The sequence below is a fragment of the Athene noctua genome, chromosome Z (genome assembly GCF_965140245.1).
Source record: "Athene noctua chromosome Z, bAthNoc1.hap1.1, whole genome shotgun sequence".
In the NCBI taxonomy this organism is placed as follows: Eukaryota; Metazoa; Chordata; class Aves; order Strigiformes; family Strigidae; genus Athene; species Athene noctua.
Window position 1 is genome coordinate 55,000,958 of NC_134077.1, and position 20,362 is coordinate 55,021,319.

General features: G+C 41.6%; 1 protein-coding gene across 4 annotated transcripts in view; it reads right to left on the minus strand.

The window, feature by feature from the left end:
* Nucleotides 1-20,362, minus strand: part of NTRK2 (neurotrophic receptor tyrosine kinase 2) — a 214,406-nt gene that overhangs the window by 181,383 nt on the left and 12,661 nt on the right. For all 4 annotated transcript variants that reach the window (XM_074933115.1, XM_074933113.1, XM_074933114.1 and 1 more), the window contains exons 2-4: nucleotides 15,477-15,551; nucleotides 15,170-15,241; nucleotides 1,967-2,035 (exon numbers count right to left, since the gene is read on the minus strand). In XM_074933115.1, coding sequence (XP_074789216.1) covers nucleotides 1,967-2,035; nucleotides 15,170-15,241; nucleotides 15,477-15,551 — 216 coding nt within the window. The remainder of the gene's footprint in view (nucleotides 1-1,966; nucleotides 2,036-15,169; nucleotides 15,242-15,476; nucleotides 15,552-20,362) is intronic.

The following is a 20,362-nucleotide window of genomic DNA, read 5'->3' on the forward strand; positions in this document are numbered from 1 at the left end:
GATTTTCCACCTATGTATTACTTATCAACAGAACAGTTCAACTGAAACTAATTTTATCATGAATCTTCCTCCCTTCAGGCTCTGCTTTCCCCTCTGCCAATGCAAATTTCTGTTTGCATAATTTTAGTTCTTCTATCCCTACACTCCAACTCTTTCCCAAGCCCACAACACTCTATCTGAATTTTGTATCCACTCTCTCTCTAACTTGTCCCTCATGACATATGGCTTCCATACCTCAAATGTTACGCAGTATAACACTCACACCACCCATTTTTCTCATGTCTGGCTCACTCCCAGTACCCTTCCCTTGCTTCTACTACCATGACACTGAATGGCCATTGTTTAACTCTGGTATTAGCAACAGGAATATATTCACTCCTAACTCACATCAGCCAGTTGTTTTCCCTCTAAGTGTTATTCCCCTGCCTCATTAAATTTTATTACCATAATTCCTGTCACATATTTGTAACATTTGACTCTCTGTCCCAAATCTTTTTTTACTTCTTTCTGCCCAGGAGCAAACCAACTTCTTCAGAAAGATCAGCAACACTGATGTTGTTCTCCAAGATTTTGTAAGCACTCAGTTCACCCACAGCCTAAAACAAGCTGTTCAACTGAGAGGAAGAGATTCAGGAGTGGCTTGACTTGTGCTTTCCAATAAACCTACCAGCAGCAGATAAACTCCAAAAAACTGGGCGAAGAGTATGTCTTCAAAATTGCAGTCACCGCCTTTTTTGCATGCTTCCTAAGCTAGAACATACCTACTCTTACATTTCTGCAACCTGGGAAGAGGGGTAAAGATGACTCCATTTCTTCACTAACTGCTTACAAAAAATAAGTGAAGGCCAAGCTTCACACTGTGCGCTTGGGCGCACAGTCCGAGTCCTATATCTATTTTTCTGAGGTCATAACAACTACAAAATAGAACCTACAGCCAAGTACACACTAACGATGGCTTTTTGACAGGTACTAGATATGGCATATGAAGAAACATGGACTTCAGAAACAACAGAGTTATGCAGGGCATACAGCAATGTGAGTGCTCTGCAACTAGCTAGTCTCTCCATCAGAGCGCTTGGCGACCGCCAAGTTATGAAAGAAAATTCCAGTGAGCAATGTTCCCTGGGCTGTAAAGAAAGTGATTACACCAACTTAATTATCAACAAAACATACCTAAGGGGCATAACCTCTCTTTGTGCCACTGGGATTTGCTCATTTTATTTCTCACATGCTGAAGCTCACCAGAAGAGTGATTGCAAGGCTGGTGTTGCAATACTTGGCTGGCATTTTGGACGACTTCTGACTCTACTCCGAGCTCCAGGAGAGCAATCTCCCTCCCCTCTGCAGTCCCAGCCCTCCCAAAGCTCCTACAGACTCTCTGCAGTTCCACATAATAGCAAAGAATGCACAAGATGACCAAAATTTTGGAATGTATACCAACACAGAAATTCTGCTTGATGGAACAGAGGATAAAAATGTAATATTGAAACAATCAATAAATATATGTTTACCAGTGCTTCATTAGCAAATGATTATATAAAGCACAATGCAATTCAAAGAACTGAGAAAATAAAAATATTCTTCAATAGCTAACCATAAGCAGCTGTGGGGCCAATATAGTGAAAGAGAGGCTTCATTTGAGTATCTTAGAAAACTATTTTCACTAGCTCAAATATTTACTACAAACACCAGTAGTTTTGTGTGAAGTACTCTCACAATAAAATATTTTAAAGCTGAAAAGGAGAGGCTATTTTGACCTCCACATTGTTTTAAAAGATATATTTGATGTTCCTGAAACCCTGGAATGAAAATATCTCTGCATATAAGTGTCCAATTGCTGCTTTCTTTGGATCAGAATTTCACTCCTAATCACTGATGGACCTTTACCTTCAAAAGAACAAACTTCAAAGTCTTGTTCTTCTATTCCAGCTAAAAATAAACTTTATTTTAAGAAATGACAACTTACAGATCAGACAAACCCAGATGGCGAAAAGGCTTCTTGGACAAACTTGAGAGCTTGTTTCTGGATAAATTGCTATGGGAAAAGAGAAAGACTGCATTAATTAGAATGGCTTCTTCTTACACGGAAAAAAATTAAGAAATCAAATCAGCTCTAAAAAGCCCTTATTCCTTTGACTTCAGTTGCAAAGAAATCGTGCTCAGTCTCATTTTATGGCTTGATAGTTGAAACCGTGGGTTTAAATCCAGTCTGCATCTGAAGTCAAATACATTCAAAAATCACACTCAGCAGGGATCAATATTTTCACTTTTAGCACTTCTGTTCATTGCAGAAAAGCAGCAGATTTAATTGTGTTTCAAAAGTATTTTGTAAAGTCCAGGTGTTAATTACATGCTCAATTTATTCATAAGTGAAATGGGTGTATCCCTTTCTTTGATGCTGCACCGAACTGTACTCACACAGGCCCTCCTCACATGCTAGCACACATCCACATCAGAGCCTTTTAGTTATTCTTTTCAAATTGCATGTACAATACGCACCCACATGGAAGATCAAAAGGAAAACTGTAAAATGCCTATATTGGGCTTTTTTATGTCAATTAAGCATTTACGGTTTCAGTGGTAATTAAGTGAAAGGTCCTCTCCCATTATGCAAAGAAATGTTCAAATGAATCAGAAATACTCCTCCCCTCCCACGCTTACAAAATTGCCTTCTCCACCCCAAAGCAAAATAATGCTGTTTTTCCACAGTCTTATCAGTCCACCAATTAAAGATAGTGAGAGCAGTAAACTGTGTAACTGCCAGCAGTACAGTGCAAATCAGTGTTACAAGCCAAAATACCACGAGTTTTATGTAGTAGCATAAAGGAACCACAGGGGCTCCATAGTTAAAAGTTACATTGCATTTAAAACCAGGAATTAAACCTCTTTTTTTCTCTTTTGACTAAAGAACAGTGTTTACTTCCCAAACCTTCAGTCCTTGATCTCTGACTACAAGATAATTTTCAGAGAAATTAAAGCTGGATCATCTACAAATGCTTAGAACAAAATCTTCAAGAGATTTTATTTACTGTATTTCCTCGTTGATTCCTTCTGTTGAACAACAGCCTGAAGTTTACAAATCGACTGGTCCTAATGTGTGAGAACAAAACAGATGAGCTACTATCTCTTTAGTCAGGTGAACTGGACCGCCCTATGGCAGATGATGGTGGGTGGAAACATCTCATGGACCCTAACTGGATGTATCAAATTTAAAGTACAATTTGCATGTAGGACAGAAGTTATGTTTAAGTAAAAACTGCCAGTATGTTTTTTTCCCTAGTACATATAAGGCATATGTTGGGAGGTTGAAAAAAACCTGAATCTTCATATGGACTTGGGTTTTTGTCTTCAACATGAAGGCAATGTGAAGCACATCAAACCCCATCCCTCCACAGGGAACAAAACCCCCTCCAGTTCTGACACTACCAAGCAGCACATGCAGATACCCTTGTGGTATTACTAAATGAGTCATGCACCTGCTTCTCTTACCTGCAGAGCAACTAAATTCTACCCTTCCCAAAATACAACCAGATACACAGTGGGCTTCACCTGCAGCACGTGCCCATGTCCCTTGCTACTCTAGTAGAAGGCAACACATTCCAAGTTGTGCAATGAGCAGGTCTGACTCCTGGTTTCACACAGCAGAGGACCCTGCCCTTCCATATCTGGAAGACTCCTGAATCATAAGACTACAGGTTCCTTAGGGAAATCTCTGTCCAGCTGAAGCCATTTCATTTTGTGTGATCTTCCCTGGTACCCTAATGGGAGAAGCTAAAACTGATTGCAGACCAGAAGAAATCCTCTACCACCATCACCTTCTAAAGTATCATAATACATCTCTGAAATGGGCCACAAACATTTTATGTAAGAGCCCCAGCTATCCTCTGAGATAGTATTTATCTTTTTTTTCTTTTAAGAAAGTAACGCCTTAAAAATAAAATTTTCAACAATATCTTACAAACATAGACTGACTCTAGGAGAGGGGTTGTTGTTAGTAACTCAGCATGGACATAACAGACCACCTACTTCATGGGCAGGACTGATGTCCCATCCTTCCTAAAGATTTCCTCCTGGCTGCTTAAATGTTTCCTTGCTCAACTTACTCATGGTCATCTAACTCATCCCACCTCTTTGTCAGGTGCTGAGCTGCCTGCTTCAAGGCTGTGAACTCTATCAGACAGCAGACTGTGAGAATTAGGTGCTGCCATAACTATATCTTCTTGTCATTTAGCCTTAACCCAGTTATTGCTTTTGGAGGATTATTGCAAACCTTCAGCCAGAAGAATACCCCTTATTTGTTCCAATTTATACCAGACTTACTGCTCAAATATCACCAGGTATGTTACTTTCTGAACACTGTGCAGGTATCAGTAACTCCATGTGAGCCAGTAAAATAACGGGATTGATAATTTGTAAAACTATGAAAAGAATAAAGAGTCATTATTTTGTTTTTAACAACTCCAGTTTTGAAAAACCAAAACCACCTTGATAGCTTTAATTGTCTTTTCAGATTTTTACCAGCTGTGCTTAATGCATATCAGAAAAGGGAAGTAAAAACAGTAAGAAAAGTAATTAAAAATTCCTGTGTCTATATTCTTGATCATGGGCTGAAACATTTAGTGCTTCCAAGACTACGGTCTTCTCTCACATATAGTTTAGCACTATAAGATTTTTCAAGTTGACAAGTAACTCAATAGAAATTTTTCAGACCACCATTACAGATTTATCACCTTAAATGACACTTTGACAATAAATTTAACACTATATCTATTTTTCATAAACTGAGCACTTTATATTGATTATAGAGATGCCTGCTTCAGTCTTTTTAATGCATGTTAAGCAAAAAAATCACAACCAGGCTTATTATAGAGTAGTTAAGGACCACATTTCCACTACCATGGAAGAAGAATATAAATTAGTTCTCCAATTCAACTACACATAAAAAGTTCAGGGTGAGCAGCCCAAAGAAGACTCATCTGAGGTTCTAAAGCCTTTTTTCCTAAACAAAAAAAAAAAAAAAAAAAAAAAAGTCCAAAGCTATACTTAAGGAGATGATCCAAATTATTCAGTCCAAAGGATGCCTGTATTTTACATACGATTATCAAGCTCACTTTAAACTTGCTAGCCCTAATACAGCTAAAAGCAAACCTGTGGCAATGTAAGGAGTGCAAAAGCAGCCTGAGAAGCTGCATAAATATTCACACAGCTAGCAACACAGGCACAGCTTTACTGCCTATTGCGCTCCTGGGTAGGCAAGAAGGAGGAGGCGGGTACAGGTCTAAGGAGAACTCGGGGGTGGGGGGGGTGGGTAGGCGGGGAGGGACTGGGGGGGGTGTCGAAGAAGACGTTAAGAAATAGCCATTTTGCTATGCTCAGTCTCCCTCCACAGGCAACTGCCTGCTCTGCCTATGGCTAAAGCCAATCCTGTGTGCAAGGAAGGGAAACCCTGAAGCAAAGTCTCAAATGGTTTCATTTGGACGCCTTTCTTAAACTTGAACAGTGTAGAGATACAAAACACATTTTACTACCTAGAGCTGTCCATATACTACACTCACAAATCTATGATTCAGAAATGCACTTACACACAGCCTGGCACATAACAGTAGCTATTTTCTAACGTTGGATATATGAACTTGCTGTGAAATGTATTTTTATGTTTAAAGGTACTGGTAGTGTACCATGCAGGTGTATTACACAGGTCCATAATAATTACTGTTAGCAGCAGATAAGATTATAAATTACAGCACTACTAAACTAGGACTGTTTAATAGCTTGTTAAATGTAACTGTTGACTAATCTGAGTCTAAGGTCAAAGAGAATACCAGAATTAGATGAGCAAGGCTATTAATTACACTTAAGTAATATCTATTAGAGCATTTATTTTCCTGTTGTTTATGTTATTACTCAAATCTTCTCATACAGAACTCCAGAAAGATATTTGGGCTATAGAAGTTTGGCCAAGAAAATAAGGTATATCATAAAAAAAGAGCTCAACGAATTGCGTGTCAATAAGTTCCTTATAACCTGATAGTCTTATATGATTCATAAAATAAATACTATGTTCATGTAACAAAGCTGCTTAACAACATCAAAAGATATTTCATAGAAGAAAGCAAAAACTGTAATAGTATCGCTAGCAAAATTAAAGCTTATACAGTTCATCAGCCTTCAGAAAAGTGCTTGGGGGTTTTGTTTTCTTTATAGTATAGTAACAAAGTGTTGTTTCAAATTAAAATGCAAGACTTCTCAAAGATCTGTACTCAGAGGTTACTCTTGCAAAGTGAAATTATTTCAGCTCTTAATAGTTCTCACTGTCCTGACCACAACAGGGGCTGCACTTCATTTCCAGTGCAGTCAACAGGAGCTTTATTGCTGATGACAACAAGCAGTGATTCACTGGGGCATTTAGAAACATTTTTGTGTGCATCAAGACTTGACAGAAAAAAGAAACAAATGCATTTTTTGCAGGCATAATAGATCAGCCTTGACAAAAAATATCTCCAAACTTACTGCTTTTTAGTGTGCATATAGAGCATGTGGTGCCACTTCATGCTCTCCATCTTATCTGGGCTTATCCTGTGTCTGCTAATATTACCAAATCCCCGCCAAAAAGAAAACACAGTAGAAGAATGGATAAGCTCCTGGTTCGTAACCTAAGCATTCTCAATCAGGACTCCATGCACATCAATCAAACCAATGTCAGTCAGTCTAATTTGTTTCTAACAAGCAGCTTCATGAACTACAGATCTAGTAAAGCCTGCTTACCAAAAGATTTGAATGAGTGCTCCAGCTGATGTTCTTCCCGTGGCTGAAGTATTTTAAAGGCATCTTGTCCACGTGGATTCTGTAGTGCCTGGCAGGTCATATATGCACGGTAATACTTTTCCCTTAAGTGAGAACTCTAATAGGGTCGCCCTGTCCTGTCCAATGGTCAGTTTTCAGAAAACCTATTTACCTCTCTAAGTTTTGGTTAAAAGCAACCACTGGGGACAGAGACGCTTTGTGAATGCATGAAACCCATTTCCCTAAGGAAACAGGCAAAAAGCCTATCAAACGGATACCACCAATTGTCTCGGTTACTTTTTGCAGCGTATGCTTGCCCACACAGCTGGGAAGGTCTTCCAAACATCTACTTACCTTGCTCCAAATTAAAGTCATTATTTCTCACTCTGTATTCATGGTCATGGAGAGAAATGATTGCTCTCCTCATCATAATTGCTCTTCTTTTAAAGCTAAGAAGATGTATGTTCCTTCTGAGTCTTCTCTTTATTGGACTGGGCACAGTCAGCCTCTGAGTCTCCTAAATTATCTGTTTTACAAGCTTTGTATAGCTCTGTTGCTCTTCTCTGTAGTATCTTTGTAGATGGGTAGATGCAGCATCCTAATCTATATACAGTACTGGTAGATGCCTTCTCAGCAGCTAAGGTAACAGAAAAGATGTAAAAATCTAACACAAAATTCCTTTTGATCGCAGTCTAAATTTGCTTTGTTCTACCACATTATGTTGAGATTCTGTCCCACCACAGCCACTCCATTTACTCTGCAAATGTGCCCCTCAGCCAGTAAGTTTACTGCACATTTCCACAATCAGTGCATACACACTTGGCTTTATGGAATTTCATTTTTTACAACCACAATTCACTGAGCAATTGCTACACAGGTTAATACACAGATTCACTCTAGAAGATACCTCCCTTGTATCATCAACTGATTACAGTAAAATCTATTTATTTTATTAATGACTATATGAAGTAATATGTAAGCATTATAGGCCAACAAGATCTAGTTCACACTCCTCCAGTGACTGTCCTGGTTTCACCAGGATAGAGTTAACTTTCCTCGGGCTGAGAGGGAGCACAGCTGGAGGGCCGGGTTGGGATCGATCACTGAAGTATTCCACATCACATGATGTCATGCTCAGTATACAGGCGGACATGGGCTCTCTCACGCCTGTTCCAGTTTCTGGGTCAGTGTGGTGGGATTTTCTGGTGCGGTCGGATCGCAGCTGGGGGGGTGGGGCAGGCTGCGTACCTGTTGCTGCGCTCGGTAAACCACTGCTGCGTTTCACCCATTTGGGACCTACTATTGTTACTGTACTATTATTAAATTTTTTTATTCAAACTATGAATTTCTTCTTTTGTCCCTCCCCTCTTTCACGGGTGGGGGGGAAGGGGGAAATCCAGCGTGAGGCCTGAGATAATGACAAAATGGGTAATAATGTTGATTGCTTGGCTCATTAAGATTTTATCACCTCACTTGCAATATGTATTTCCCATGCTGTTGCTCACAGTCTGTGAGAGTTGGATTAGGATTTTGTTTTTGCTGTGATGCTCATATATGACAGGGTGCAGTCATCAGCCCTGAGGCTATTTACAATTGTGTTTGAGAAATTCAGGAATTTCAAATATCCTTGGACTGTTGACATTAACACAGTCATCTTACTGCTAGGAACCAGTGTGTTCCTGCATGTGGTTTAAGTTTTGTTCAAGGTTAAGCAGCTATTTAAGAGTATCACCTGGAGATCTACACCAAGGTTGAAGAATTATGAGTGGCTGGGGGTGTGGAGTAGCATGGGCAAGTACCTAGAACAGTGGGCACCTCCAGTGTATTGGAACTTCACTCCTGCACAGGTGCAGAATCCTGAAGAACTACTAAAACATTTGGAAAAAGTATGCTGTCACCTGGGTAATTCCAGAGAGGCACAGCTCACTGCAACACACTGGGGCACAGCCCACGCTTACTGAATGCTATTAAACACTGTTCAGCACCCTCAAGAGGAAGAGAAGGGCTCTGCAACTGGTAACTAAATTACAGAACCTGCAGCCACTACAAGCCCGAGGACGGGCACTGCAGGTGAACCAGAGAACCAACCTGTGATGGTCTCAGTCACTCCCATACAGAAGAAGAAATACACAAGAAAATCCCCTCGCAGTGTACAGGGTGATGATGAACCAGGCCCATCACAAGAGCAGGAGGAGACAGAGCCAGCGACAGTCACCCGATCCCTATCCCTGAGTGAACTGCGAAACACTGCAAAAAGATTTCAGCCGCCATCCAGGTGAGCAACTCGTTACCTGGCTGCTTCAGTGCTGGGATAGTGGGGCCAGTGGTGTCTAATAATAATTACCATTAGAATGGTAGGGAGGCCAGGCAGCTGGGATCCCTGTCTAGAGAGGGGGCATTGACAAAACCACTGGAAAGAAGACACAAAATCTCAGTCTCTGGAGGTGACTCCTGTCAAGTGTGAAGGAGAGGTATCCCTTCAAGGAAGATTTGGTATGTCATCCAAGTAAGTGGACCACTATGGATAGAGGTATTCAATACTTGAAAGAATTAGCCACGTGGGAGATGGTTTACTGTGACGCAGACAATGCACAGGTACCCACAGATCCAGATGAAGTCCAATGCACCCGGCCCATGTGGTGGAAGTTTGTACGGAGCACACCATCGCCATATGCCAGTGCGTTAGCAGTAATGGACTGGAGAAACAAAGAGGGACCAACAGTGGATAAATTGGCTCATCGACTATGAATATATGAAGGAAGTCTCTCTTCTGTCCTCGTTGCAGCTGTGGAGAAATTATCTCAATAATTCCAGCAATGTAGAAAGGACATGTCCTACTCCCCACCTGCATGGACTAGTACCTCAGGTTATTAAGAGCAGTCATTTCCCTACTCAAGAGAATCGGTACACACCATGGGGGAAGCTGTGGCATTGCCTGCGTGACTATAGAGAAGACATGAAGAAATGGGATGGAAAACTACCTACCTACCTACCTCCTAGAAGAGCAGGTACATGAGCTGGAAGGAAAAACAACTACAAAATGAGGTTCTTTTAGGAGAAATGCTGCTCCAGTTTCCAATAATCAAGTGCTCAACAGAGCAGAAAGGTTGACTTTGTTCATGACCCTATGAGAAGAACTTATGACTTGTATTCACAAGAAGTGAGTGATGCAGATGAGGCTGAAACCCGTGCGCACCACACTAACACATTTGTCATTAGCGGGTATTATGACCAACATCAGAGGGGCCCTGCCTCCAGCCAGGCAGAGGACAGGGACAACCGAGTTTACTGACCTGTGTGGATTCAATGTCCTGGCACATCTGACCCCCAGCAGATAAGGCTCTAGTGGACACTGGTGCTAAATGCACCCTAATGCCATCAGATTTTAAAGAAGCAGAACTGTTTGCATTTCAGGAGTGACAGGGGGGTCTCAACAGTTGACTGTATTGGAGGCTGAGGTGAGCCGAAGGGGAAAAGAGTGGGAAAAACACCCCGCTGTGACTGGCCCAGACACTGCATGTATTCTTGGTGTAGATTATCTCAGGTGAGGTTATTTTAAAGACCCAAAAGGGTATCAGTGGGCTTTTGGTATACCTGCCTTGGCGACAGAAGAAATTAAACAGCTGTCTGTGATACTTGGTCTATCACAGGATCCTTCTGTTGTGGGATTGCTGAGGGTCAAAGAACAACAGGTGCCAACTGCCACTACAAGAGTTCACTGATGGCAATAATGCACCAATCGAGACTCTGTAATCCCTATTCAAAAATATGCAAATGATTTGTCAACTAGAGAGCCAAGGAGTCATCAGCAAGACATGCTCCCCCTTTAACAGCCCCATATGGCCAGTGCAAAAGTCTAATGGAGAGTGGAGATTGACAGTGGACTATCGTGGCCTGAATGTAGTCACGCTACTGCAGAGTGCTGCCGTGCCAGATATGTTAGAACTTCAGTATGAACTAGAGTCAAAGGCAGACAAGTGGTACACCACAACTGATATTGCTAACATGTTGTTCTACATCCCTCTGGCAGCAGAATGCAGGCCACAGTTTGCTTTTCCCTGGAGGGGTGGCCAATACACCTGGAATCGGCTGCCCCAGGGGTGGAAACACTGCCCCAGCATCTGCTATGGACTGATCCAGGCTGCACTGGAACAGGGTGAAGCCCCAGAACATTTACAGTACATTGATGACAATATTATATGGGGTAGTACAGCAGAAGAAGTTTTTGAGAAAGGGGAGAAAATAATCCAAATCCTTCTGGGAGCTGGTTTTGAACCACGGGTTAAGGGACCTGCACAAGAGATTCAGTTTTTAGGAGTAAAATGGCAAGATGGACACCAATGGAGGTGATTAATAAAATAACATGGCAATTAATAATATTATTACTAAAATAACATAAGCTCATGCCCTACCAACTAACAGAAAGGAAACGCAAGCTTTCTTGGGTGTTGTGGGTTTCTGGAGACTACACATTCCAAATTAAAGTCAGATTGTCAGCCCTCTCTCTATCAAGTGACCCGGAAAAAGAATGATTTTATATGAGGCCCAGAGCAACAACAAGCATTTGAACAAATAAAACATGAAATAATTCATGCAGTAGCCCTGGGGCCAGTTTAGACAGGACAAGATGTTAAAAATGTGCTCTACACTGCAGCTGGGAAGCATGGCCCTACCTGGGGTCTCTGGCAGAGAGCACCAGGGGAGACTCGGGGTCGACCCCTGGGGTTTTGGTGTCGGGGATACAGAGGATCTGAGGACCAATATACTCCAACTGAAAAGGAAACAGCGGCAGCATATGAAGGGGTCTGAGCTGCGTCAGAGGCGATCAGGACCGAAGCACAGCTCCTCCTGGCACCCCGACAGCCAGTGCTGGGCTGGGTGTTCAAAGGGAGTGTCCCCTCTACACACCAGGCAGCTGATGCCACGTGGAGTGAATGGGTCACATTAATCACACAACGGGCTCAAATAGGGAGCCCCAGCCATCCAGGAATATCGGAAGTGACCAGAAATTGGCCAGAAAGCAAAGATTTTGGAATGGCACCAGAGGAGGAGGTAGCACGTGCTGAAGAGGCCCCACCATATACTGAGCTACCGGATAATGAGAAGCGATATGCCCTGTTTACCCACGGGTCCTGTCACATTGTGGGGAAACATCAAAGGCGGAAGGCAGCTGTATGGAGCCCCACATGACGGGTCACTGAAGCTGTTGAAGGAGAAGATGAATCGAGTCATTTCGCAGAGGTGAAAGCCGTCCAGCTGGCCTTGGATATCGCTGAGCGAGAAAGGTGCCCAGTGCTCTACCTCTGTACTGACTCATGGATGGTGGCAAATGTGCTGTGGGGGTGGTTACAGCAGTGGAAACGGAGCAACTGGCAGCGCAGAGGCAAACCCTTCTGGGTTGCTGAGTTATGGCAAGATTTTGCTGCTTGGGTAGAGAATCTGGTTGTGAAAGTACACCATGTTCACGCTCATGTACCCAAGAGCCAGGCCACTGAAGAACATCAGAACAACCAACAGGCAGATCAGGCTGCCAAGATCAAGGTGTCTCAAGTAGATCTGGACTGGCAACATAAGGGTGAACAATTTCTGGCTCACTGGGCCCACGACTCCTCAGGCCATCAGGAAAGAGATGCAACATACAGATGGGCTCGTGACCGAGGGGTGGACTTAACCATGGATGTTATTGCACAGGTAATCCATGAATGTGAGACATGTGCTACCATCAAGCAAGCCAAACAGTTAAAGCCCATTTGGTATGGAGGACGATGGTCAAAATATAAATATGGGGAGGCCTGGCAGATTGATTATATCACGCTCCCACAAACTCAGCATGGCAAACACTTTGTGCTTACAGTGGCGGAAGCAGCCACCAGTTAGCTGGAAACTTATGCCGTGCCCCATGTCACTGCCTGGAACACCACTGTAGGCCTTGAGGAGAAAGTCTTATGTGGGCATGGCACGCCAGAAAGGATTGAGTCAGATAATGGGACACATTTCCAAAACAACCTCATAGATGCCTGGGCCAAAGACCATGGCACTGAGTGGATGTATCACATCCTCTACCATGCACCAGCCTCTGGGAAAATTGAGCAATACAATGGATTTCTAAAAACTACATTGAGAGCTATGGGTGGTGGAACTTCCAAACACTGGGACGTGCATTTAGCAAAAGCCACCAAGTTAGTCAATACCAGACGATCTGCCAAGCAAGCTTGTCCAGCTCAATCAAACCTCCTACATACCGTGGATGGGGATAAAGCCCCTGTAGTGCACATTAAAAACATGCTGGGGAAGACTGTTGGGTTCCTCCTGCACTGGGTAAAGGTAAACCCACCTGTGGGATTACTTTTGCTCAAGAACCTGGGTGCGCTTGGTGGGCAATGCAGAAGGACAGGTAAGTACGATGCATGCCTCAAGGAGATTTGATTTTAGGTGAGAATAGCCAATGAATCTAACTGTCAAATAATTCTGTTATTGCAATTGGTGCCCCAAAACATTCCCCTGCCACATCCAAAGCCTCCTGCTCCACTGACTGAGCCAACTCCACCTCACTCCTCCAGCCTTAAAGACTGTCATGACAGATGGAACCCAAAGTTATGGACTAAATGAACTCAGCAGACATTTTGGAAGGATGGCCCACAGACTAAGGGAATGGTATCTGTGAGACCTGGGAAACAGGGCTGGTGATTCCTTAGGATGTATTTGGAACCTGAGGATAATGTGAATGATACGGAATAAGGGGTGGAGACTGTCCTGGTTTCACCCAGGATAGAGTTAACTTTCCTTGGGCTGAGAGGGAGCACAGCTGGAGGGCCGGGTTGGGATCGATCACTGAAGTATTCCACATCACGTGATGTCATGCTCAGTATACAGGCGGACACGGGCTCTCTCACGCCCGTTTCAGTTTCTGGGTCAGTGTGGTGGGATTTTCTGGTGCGGTCGGATCGCAGCTGGGGGGGTGGGGCAGGCTGCGTACCTGTCACTGCGCTCGGTAAACCACGGCTGCGTTTCACCCATTTGGGACCTACTATTGTTACTTTTACTAATTTTTTTTATTCAACCTACAAATTTCTTCTTTTGGCCCTCCTCTATTTCACTGGGAGAGGGGGGAGGGGTGGGGGGTGGAAGTAAACAACTGGCCACATGGCAGTTGGCTGCCAGCTGAGTTCAAACCACAATACTGTTCCGCAATAAAAAGAGCAGTTAATGTTCTGGCAGATACAGATATTCAAGTCCACTTCCTTCCATTAATTAATTGCCATTATTTGGAAAACACAGGTGCAGAAAGAGATTTCATTTCATTAGCAAAGCAATCAGCCCTGCACTCTGTTCAACAGTTCTTCCCTATTACAAGGAAGTATCTTACAAGCCTGAGGCTTCACCTTACGCCTTCCCAATCTCATTAGGACTTTAACAAAAGCAAGGGGTTAAGTTCTAAATATATCTAATGAAGATTGATGGACTGAAACACTTGAATACTTGGCTAAAGAGGGTACCTGTGAGGAACTGAGCCCCTCACATAATCTCAAGTGTTTTGCAGGATTAGATCCATAGTCTTCCATCTAAATAGCAAAGCAAGCTATTCCATGACTGTCTCACCAAAAGGCACTACAGTCTTTCAGGGACTTGTACTTATACTCAAAAGAAACAAAGTCTTTCATTTTAGCTCATCATTTTTCTCTGTACTTTTGTAAAGAAATTTGACCAGTTCAGCCTTTGATAATCTAAAGTGTAAGTAATCTAGAAAAACACAGTCGAAAGCTGCACAGGCATGAATTCTGCTTCCTGTAGCTGATGAACCACAAATTGCATTTGGATGCGAAAGTAACCTCATTCTCATATTCTGCTTGGGTGCGTTAGTTCAGATCTTGAGTGAGCTTCCCAAGTGAATCTCCTGGGTCATCCCCACGACTTAAGTTCATAGTCATACCACAGTCTCTGGGCATGCACACTGGTCAAATTACATTAGATGTGCTCCCGGCATGCATCTACTGCACTGCAGCTACTAAAACATGTTCAGCCCATTGAATCAGACTACAGCAAGTCAAACCTATGTCACTGAGTGTGAATCATAGTATGGACATCATACCTTCAACATCAACTCGCTCTGCTGAGACAGGCACTCTTTGTGCTACACTACTTACCACGGAAGACACAGAGCCCATAGAGACAGGATAATGAACTGGACGGTCTTTTTACCACCCCACATTATGTGGGATCTGCCAGTTCCCTACCATACATATCATGTTTAGGGTCAAATAATGACAGAAGACCATTATAAGTCCATCTTGTTAAAACATTTTTTATGAAGAAAATGGTAAAAGATAGAAATAAATTCACAATTAAATAAATTAACATGAGTTGGGCAGGCACTGTTCTTACTCACATGTATTGTAGGTTGACATTTTTCACAAATGCCTGACGGGACACAAATCTTAAGCCTGAATCCACCACGGTTCTGTGAAAATACATAAAACTGTTAGAACAATTCACTTAAAATACAATGGAAAGCATAATGATAGTAATGGTTAAAATAAGAGCTTAGATGAAATTCAACAAGGCTGAACCACAAGATCCGCAACTGTCCTCAATAACACATAGTTAGGCGTACAGTCTGATGAGGTCTCTATATGCTTCTATAAAAGAAATATAGAAAAAAAAAGCTTTATAAAATATGCATCCCATATACTCACAGATTTTTAAGTCCGACATAAAATCCAACTTCATTGTCATTGATACTTTCTAATTTTCGCTGGTTTGCAATATAACTGTTGAAAAAGCAAAACAGAAGAAAATATGAAAGTTGATCCTTCCATGGCTTTGACTGTTCAGAGATCCAGCACTGATGTCTGAAAGTCAGCAGTAATTGCTGACCCACTGCAACTAACACTAGGATAGTTAGAGCATTTGCAGAGCAAAAAGTGTCCTTAAAATCTTCCCCATCATTTAAATGGTACTCTGTGGGACAGGACTGGAGGAGAAATAGTTGAGTTTTACACAGGGGAAATGAAGCCTTGTTCATCAGGAAACAAAGTCACCCTCAAGGCACAGTATATAAAGCTGCATTGCAGTGTCACCATTTTCCAGGACACACTTCCCTACCTCATGGATTTCACAACAAGAAAAGGGACAACTTTAGGGTGGCAGTAGAGTTACACCCACTTAACACTGGGGGGGAGGACTGGACTAGGGACTATTGGACTCTCATGTTGTTAATCACTTATTATTTTCTCCCTGCCACAAAGTAGTTTCAGTTCTATTTACAAGGTGTGGCAACAGGAAAACTGAGGAAAGGGAGACTGTACTTCATGTTACATACAGAAGCAGAAATTAAGAGAATAGAAACTGTAATAGCAGACCAAAGCACTGAGTCCACTTACATACCATGAATATCTGCCTGAACCCCAAAAGAATGTGGGCATGCAAGACAGTCCTTTGTATTATCTGTGAATAACCAGTGATATCCCACAGACTGGAAATCAAAATGTTTTACAGATAATGCATAGTATGATACATACTGAAGCAAGAAAAAAAATTTCACAGTGCAAACCATGAAGTCTAGGAAGAAGAAATTGGTGGAAACCGAAATTCAGCTGACATGGCAGGCAGAAAAGTAAGCCTGATGTAAGAGATGCCTTGCTAAAGAGTCCATGCATTCAAAGATAACCCCAGTCCCGAAAAATTTAAGATATTAACCTCTATTTTCATGAACATCCAGAACTAACCAAAGCTGCATGTTTTCCTAAAAAGAAGGAGTCTTTCTTTGCTAGAATAAAACTTGGCTTCATTTTAATATTTTTTTTTTTTATTTAAAGGGAATTCTGGTAAATTGGAAATAAGGTGTATTGTTTTCCCAAAGGCAATCCATCTACCTCACCTGCTGTGTTAAGAGAAATTCACTGTGTGCCCACATCCCAACAGAAGCTTGAGAATCCCAAAAGCTGGGTTGGGCTCTCCTCCAGATCTGCAAAGTTGACTTGGGCTATGTTCTTGCCAAGTACCCAGAAAAGCAAAAAGTTTCCCCTAATGGGATTCACTGTACCTTGGGAAAAAGAAGGGCAGTAAAAAGACAATGCATGACTAGACAAAACACATTACTCTAGCATCATATGACACTGACTGCTCTGCAGGACTTTTTAGGATACCCATTACAAGATAATAGAGTCCTCCATACTTCGTGTTTCCTTCCTTGGATTTTTTAAGGCAATCTGATTTACTGTCTTGGGGTTTATTAATCTATTTTTTTCTTTGTTGGTTGGTAAATTTAGGTATTTTGTCAGGTAAAAGCAACAAAGTAATTATAAAAGGCTATCAATTCTTCCATCTGAGAGTCCTGCAAGTGAATCATACTTCCTCTGAAACTGCTCTGAAAAAGAACTCATGATTTAATTATCACCTCTCTGTCATTTGGACCTCATCATGCTAAAATAAAGGTATGCAAGAGGTATTGAAGATACCTTCTTCATCCTGTCCTCAGTGCTCAATCAACAAGAATCCTGTCAAGACCAGACAGAGATAGGAAAAACATAGAAGAGTAGGAATTGAGGAAAATGGACAGAGAGACAGAGGGAGAAGAGACTCAGAACCGAGTAAAAGAAACTGAGTGACCAGTTGTATTAACTGAAGATTACGCCATCAAAAAAACCTCTGATAAACACTGCCAGAATGCAGATACATCACTTAAATGCATTTATTTATCACCCATCCAAATCTGACATTGCAACTTTAATCATAAAAACATTTAACCAGAACCTCCCACTACAAGAAGCTCCAGAACTTGACATAACAGAGCGTCTCACAGAAATGTATTACTGAAGTCACATCAGATGAAGATTTGAGTATGTGCACATGATCTACATAAAAGGATCAGTGTTGGTCCATTAGGAAACAAACCAACAGGACGGTATCTGGGAAGAAGCAGCAACATGAATTTATGATCTTTTCTTTCCCTCACTTACTGCATCCCTTAAAAGAAAAGCAAGGGGGAGCATACTTTGAGCTGGTACTAGTGTCTTTATGGTGAACGACTTACTATTCCAGTTCCTAACTGAAAGAACCAAAAGAAAACACTGATTTTCCATAACCATACTTCAGGTAGGGACCCAGAAGAAATTCTGGCTAAGTGCAACCAACTCAAAACAGTAACTGCTCTGCAATACATTTGTAAAAGCACTTCTCGATACAGAACATGACAGTAAAGCAATTTTCACACAGTTGGAAATCCATGAAGAAAGAGTGGACAGATGTAATTTACCATAAGCAAGTCACGTCCTCTTATGTTTCCTTAGTTGCTTAACAAGTCTGTTTTAAATTAAGCCTTTGCAGCTCTTTCATTGCAGTGAGTATGATGATGTAGCTGTACTCTGTAAGGGGAAGTTGTTCTTCTGCTTAATTTAGAGGGAGTTTCGAAACAAAACCTCTCCCTAACTGCAGTCTATTTTTACCTTCTCGACAACTACTTTACCTTGATGCTACTTATCATCAAACATTAATACTCTAAAAGCTCTGACTTGCAGTGGGCAATGCTGAGAAATGTAACTTGACTGACTGCCCTTATGAATATCCACCCTATTCTTTTACTGAACATTTTTACTGTAGCACAGAAGAAAAACATCCTGACTCACGGCTGGCTGAAGTCACGTGAGGAGCTTGGAAGCTCCCACTGCACACCACAGCAAAGCATAGCACTGCCAAAACCTGGCTGCATAGTACACAGTCAGATCACACGTATCACCTCACTAATACCAACTGCTGACTTGAAACCAAACCCTCAGCTGCCTGCAATACTATTTGCTTGATTATACTATAGCATTCTGCCTCTCCTTCAATGAGTCATCAGTAAACAATACTTGTTTTCAGAGCTTTAATTTTATCTCCCCTTTGTAAACTACTGATTAATTCTAATAAAGGCATTCAGAATCACACACCTACTGACTGCACGCTGCAACCTACAGTTAACATATTCATCTCAGCACATTTCAACAGTTACTGAATAATGTCACACACTCATACTTCACCACTTCTGCAACATTCTGGAAATGATATTTTAAATTCCCACCATAAAAGAGTTAATTCCTCCAAACAAGTTTTCCTTTAAAAGGGTGGTCTTCACTTCTGCTCATTACATACACGAAAGACCACAGATACAGTCTGTATAATGTCAGTGAAGCAATCTCTGAACTACGAGAATAAAGAGAAAGCAGGTTCTGCTCTTTAAAGCTGTCTAGATAATTTTGTGCTGCAAAAAAGGATTTCACTCTTTCAAATCCTTTCCTCAATCTGAAAAAAAAAACCCAAACCACCTCATCAGCAGAAGTATGCCTTCCTAACTTACTTGATTTACTCTATTTCCTCTAGATAAATATATGTTAAGGTATATTACTCTGGAGCTACAAGGACATGCTGGAAAACTAACACACACTAAACAACATAGATGCAAGCAAGTAACACTGCAATTCAGCTCCAGAAGTATTTCTGTTGCCAGAAAACTCCCTTTATGGGAAACATATTTTCTTAACACTCAAAAAAATACATCAATTATATGTCTAGCTCTGGTTCATGCAGCTGGGAAAAAAGTTTTTAAAATTAATAAGCATTCCCCGGTTAAATGTTTCTGAAATTTAGGAAAACTTTATGCTCTCAAGTTATTTTTTCACTAAATCTTTAGGGAAAAAGTCAGCACACTCCAGACATTGATCTATCAGTAAACTAATTACCATTTAATGACAGGTCACATATGTCCCTAGTCTACACTACCGTGAGAGTTGTACGGTAACACTGACAGTTAAACACTGCAAAGTTCCCTAGTGCTGTATTTTCTTACAGACTCAAATGTCAGACCAAGTTCATCAAAAAATATGCTAAAACTTAGGGGCATTTTCAACACACCTGGGCTAATTTATGGTTATGCATCAAAACAATGCAGAATCTGCAAGCTTGACACAATACTTCATGAAACTTGGAAGATTCAAATGGGTTTCATTTGCAGCTGCTCTGAAACCAAATTTAAAATCACGCTTGAGGTGTGTGAACTCACATAGTTCGAAAATGAAGCACAGAGCCACACAGTGTTGCACATGAGGAATGCCAGGTTTCAAAGAGATGTAGGGACCAATGATACAATGTCTGCCCAACCAAGAAATCTTCCTACATAGGACCAAGCTCCCTCTAGGAAGGAAACTTAACAGCAAGCAGTGAGCATGATATAGACACCTACCTACAAGTGACAAGCTCTCTACAGATATACAGGCTTACTCCAATTATTTTATTCTATTTTGCTGTATCCATCTGGTACCGTCAGTGCCAGATTCCATGAGGCCAACCTCAAGAAACAGAACCTCTACTGCTACAACCATGCTGTAACTCGGGACAGAGGCAGTGTGTCAAGTTAGTCCACTGTGGACTCACCTAGCATTCAGCAATTTTACAAACAGGTGCTTGACTCCTTGGCTGTCCTGTGTCTCCTGACAAATTCTGAGCAAGTGCTGTGGTGGTATTTTTTTTTAAACTGTGAATCACTCTGTATTTCACAGAGTGAAAAACTGATTGCCACTATCACAGGCTCGTTAAGTCATCCTTT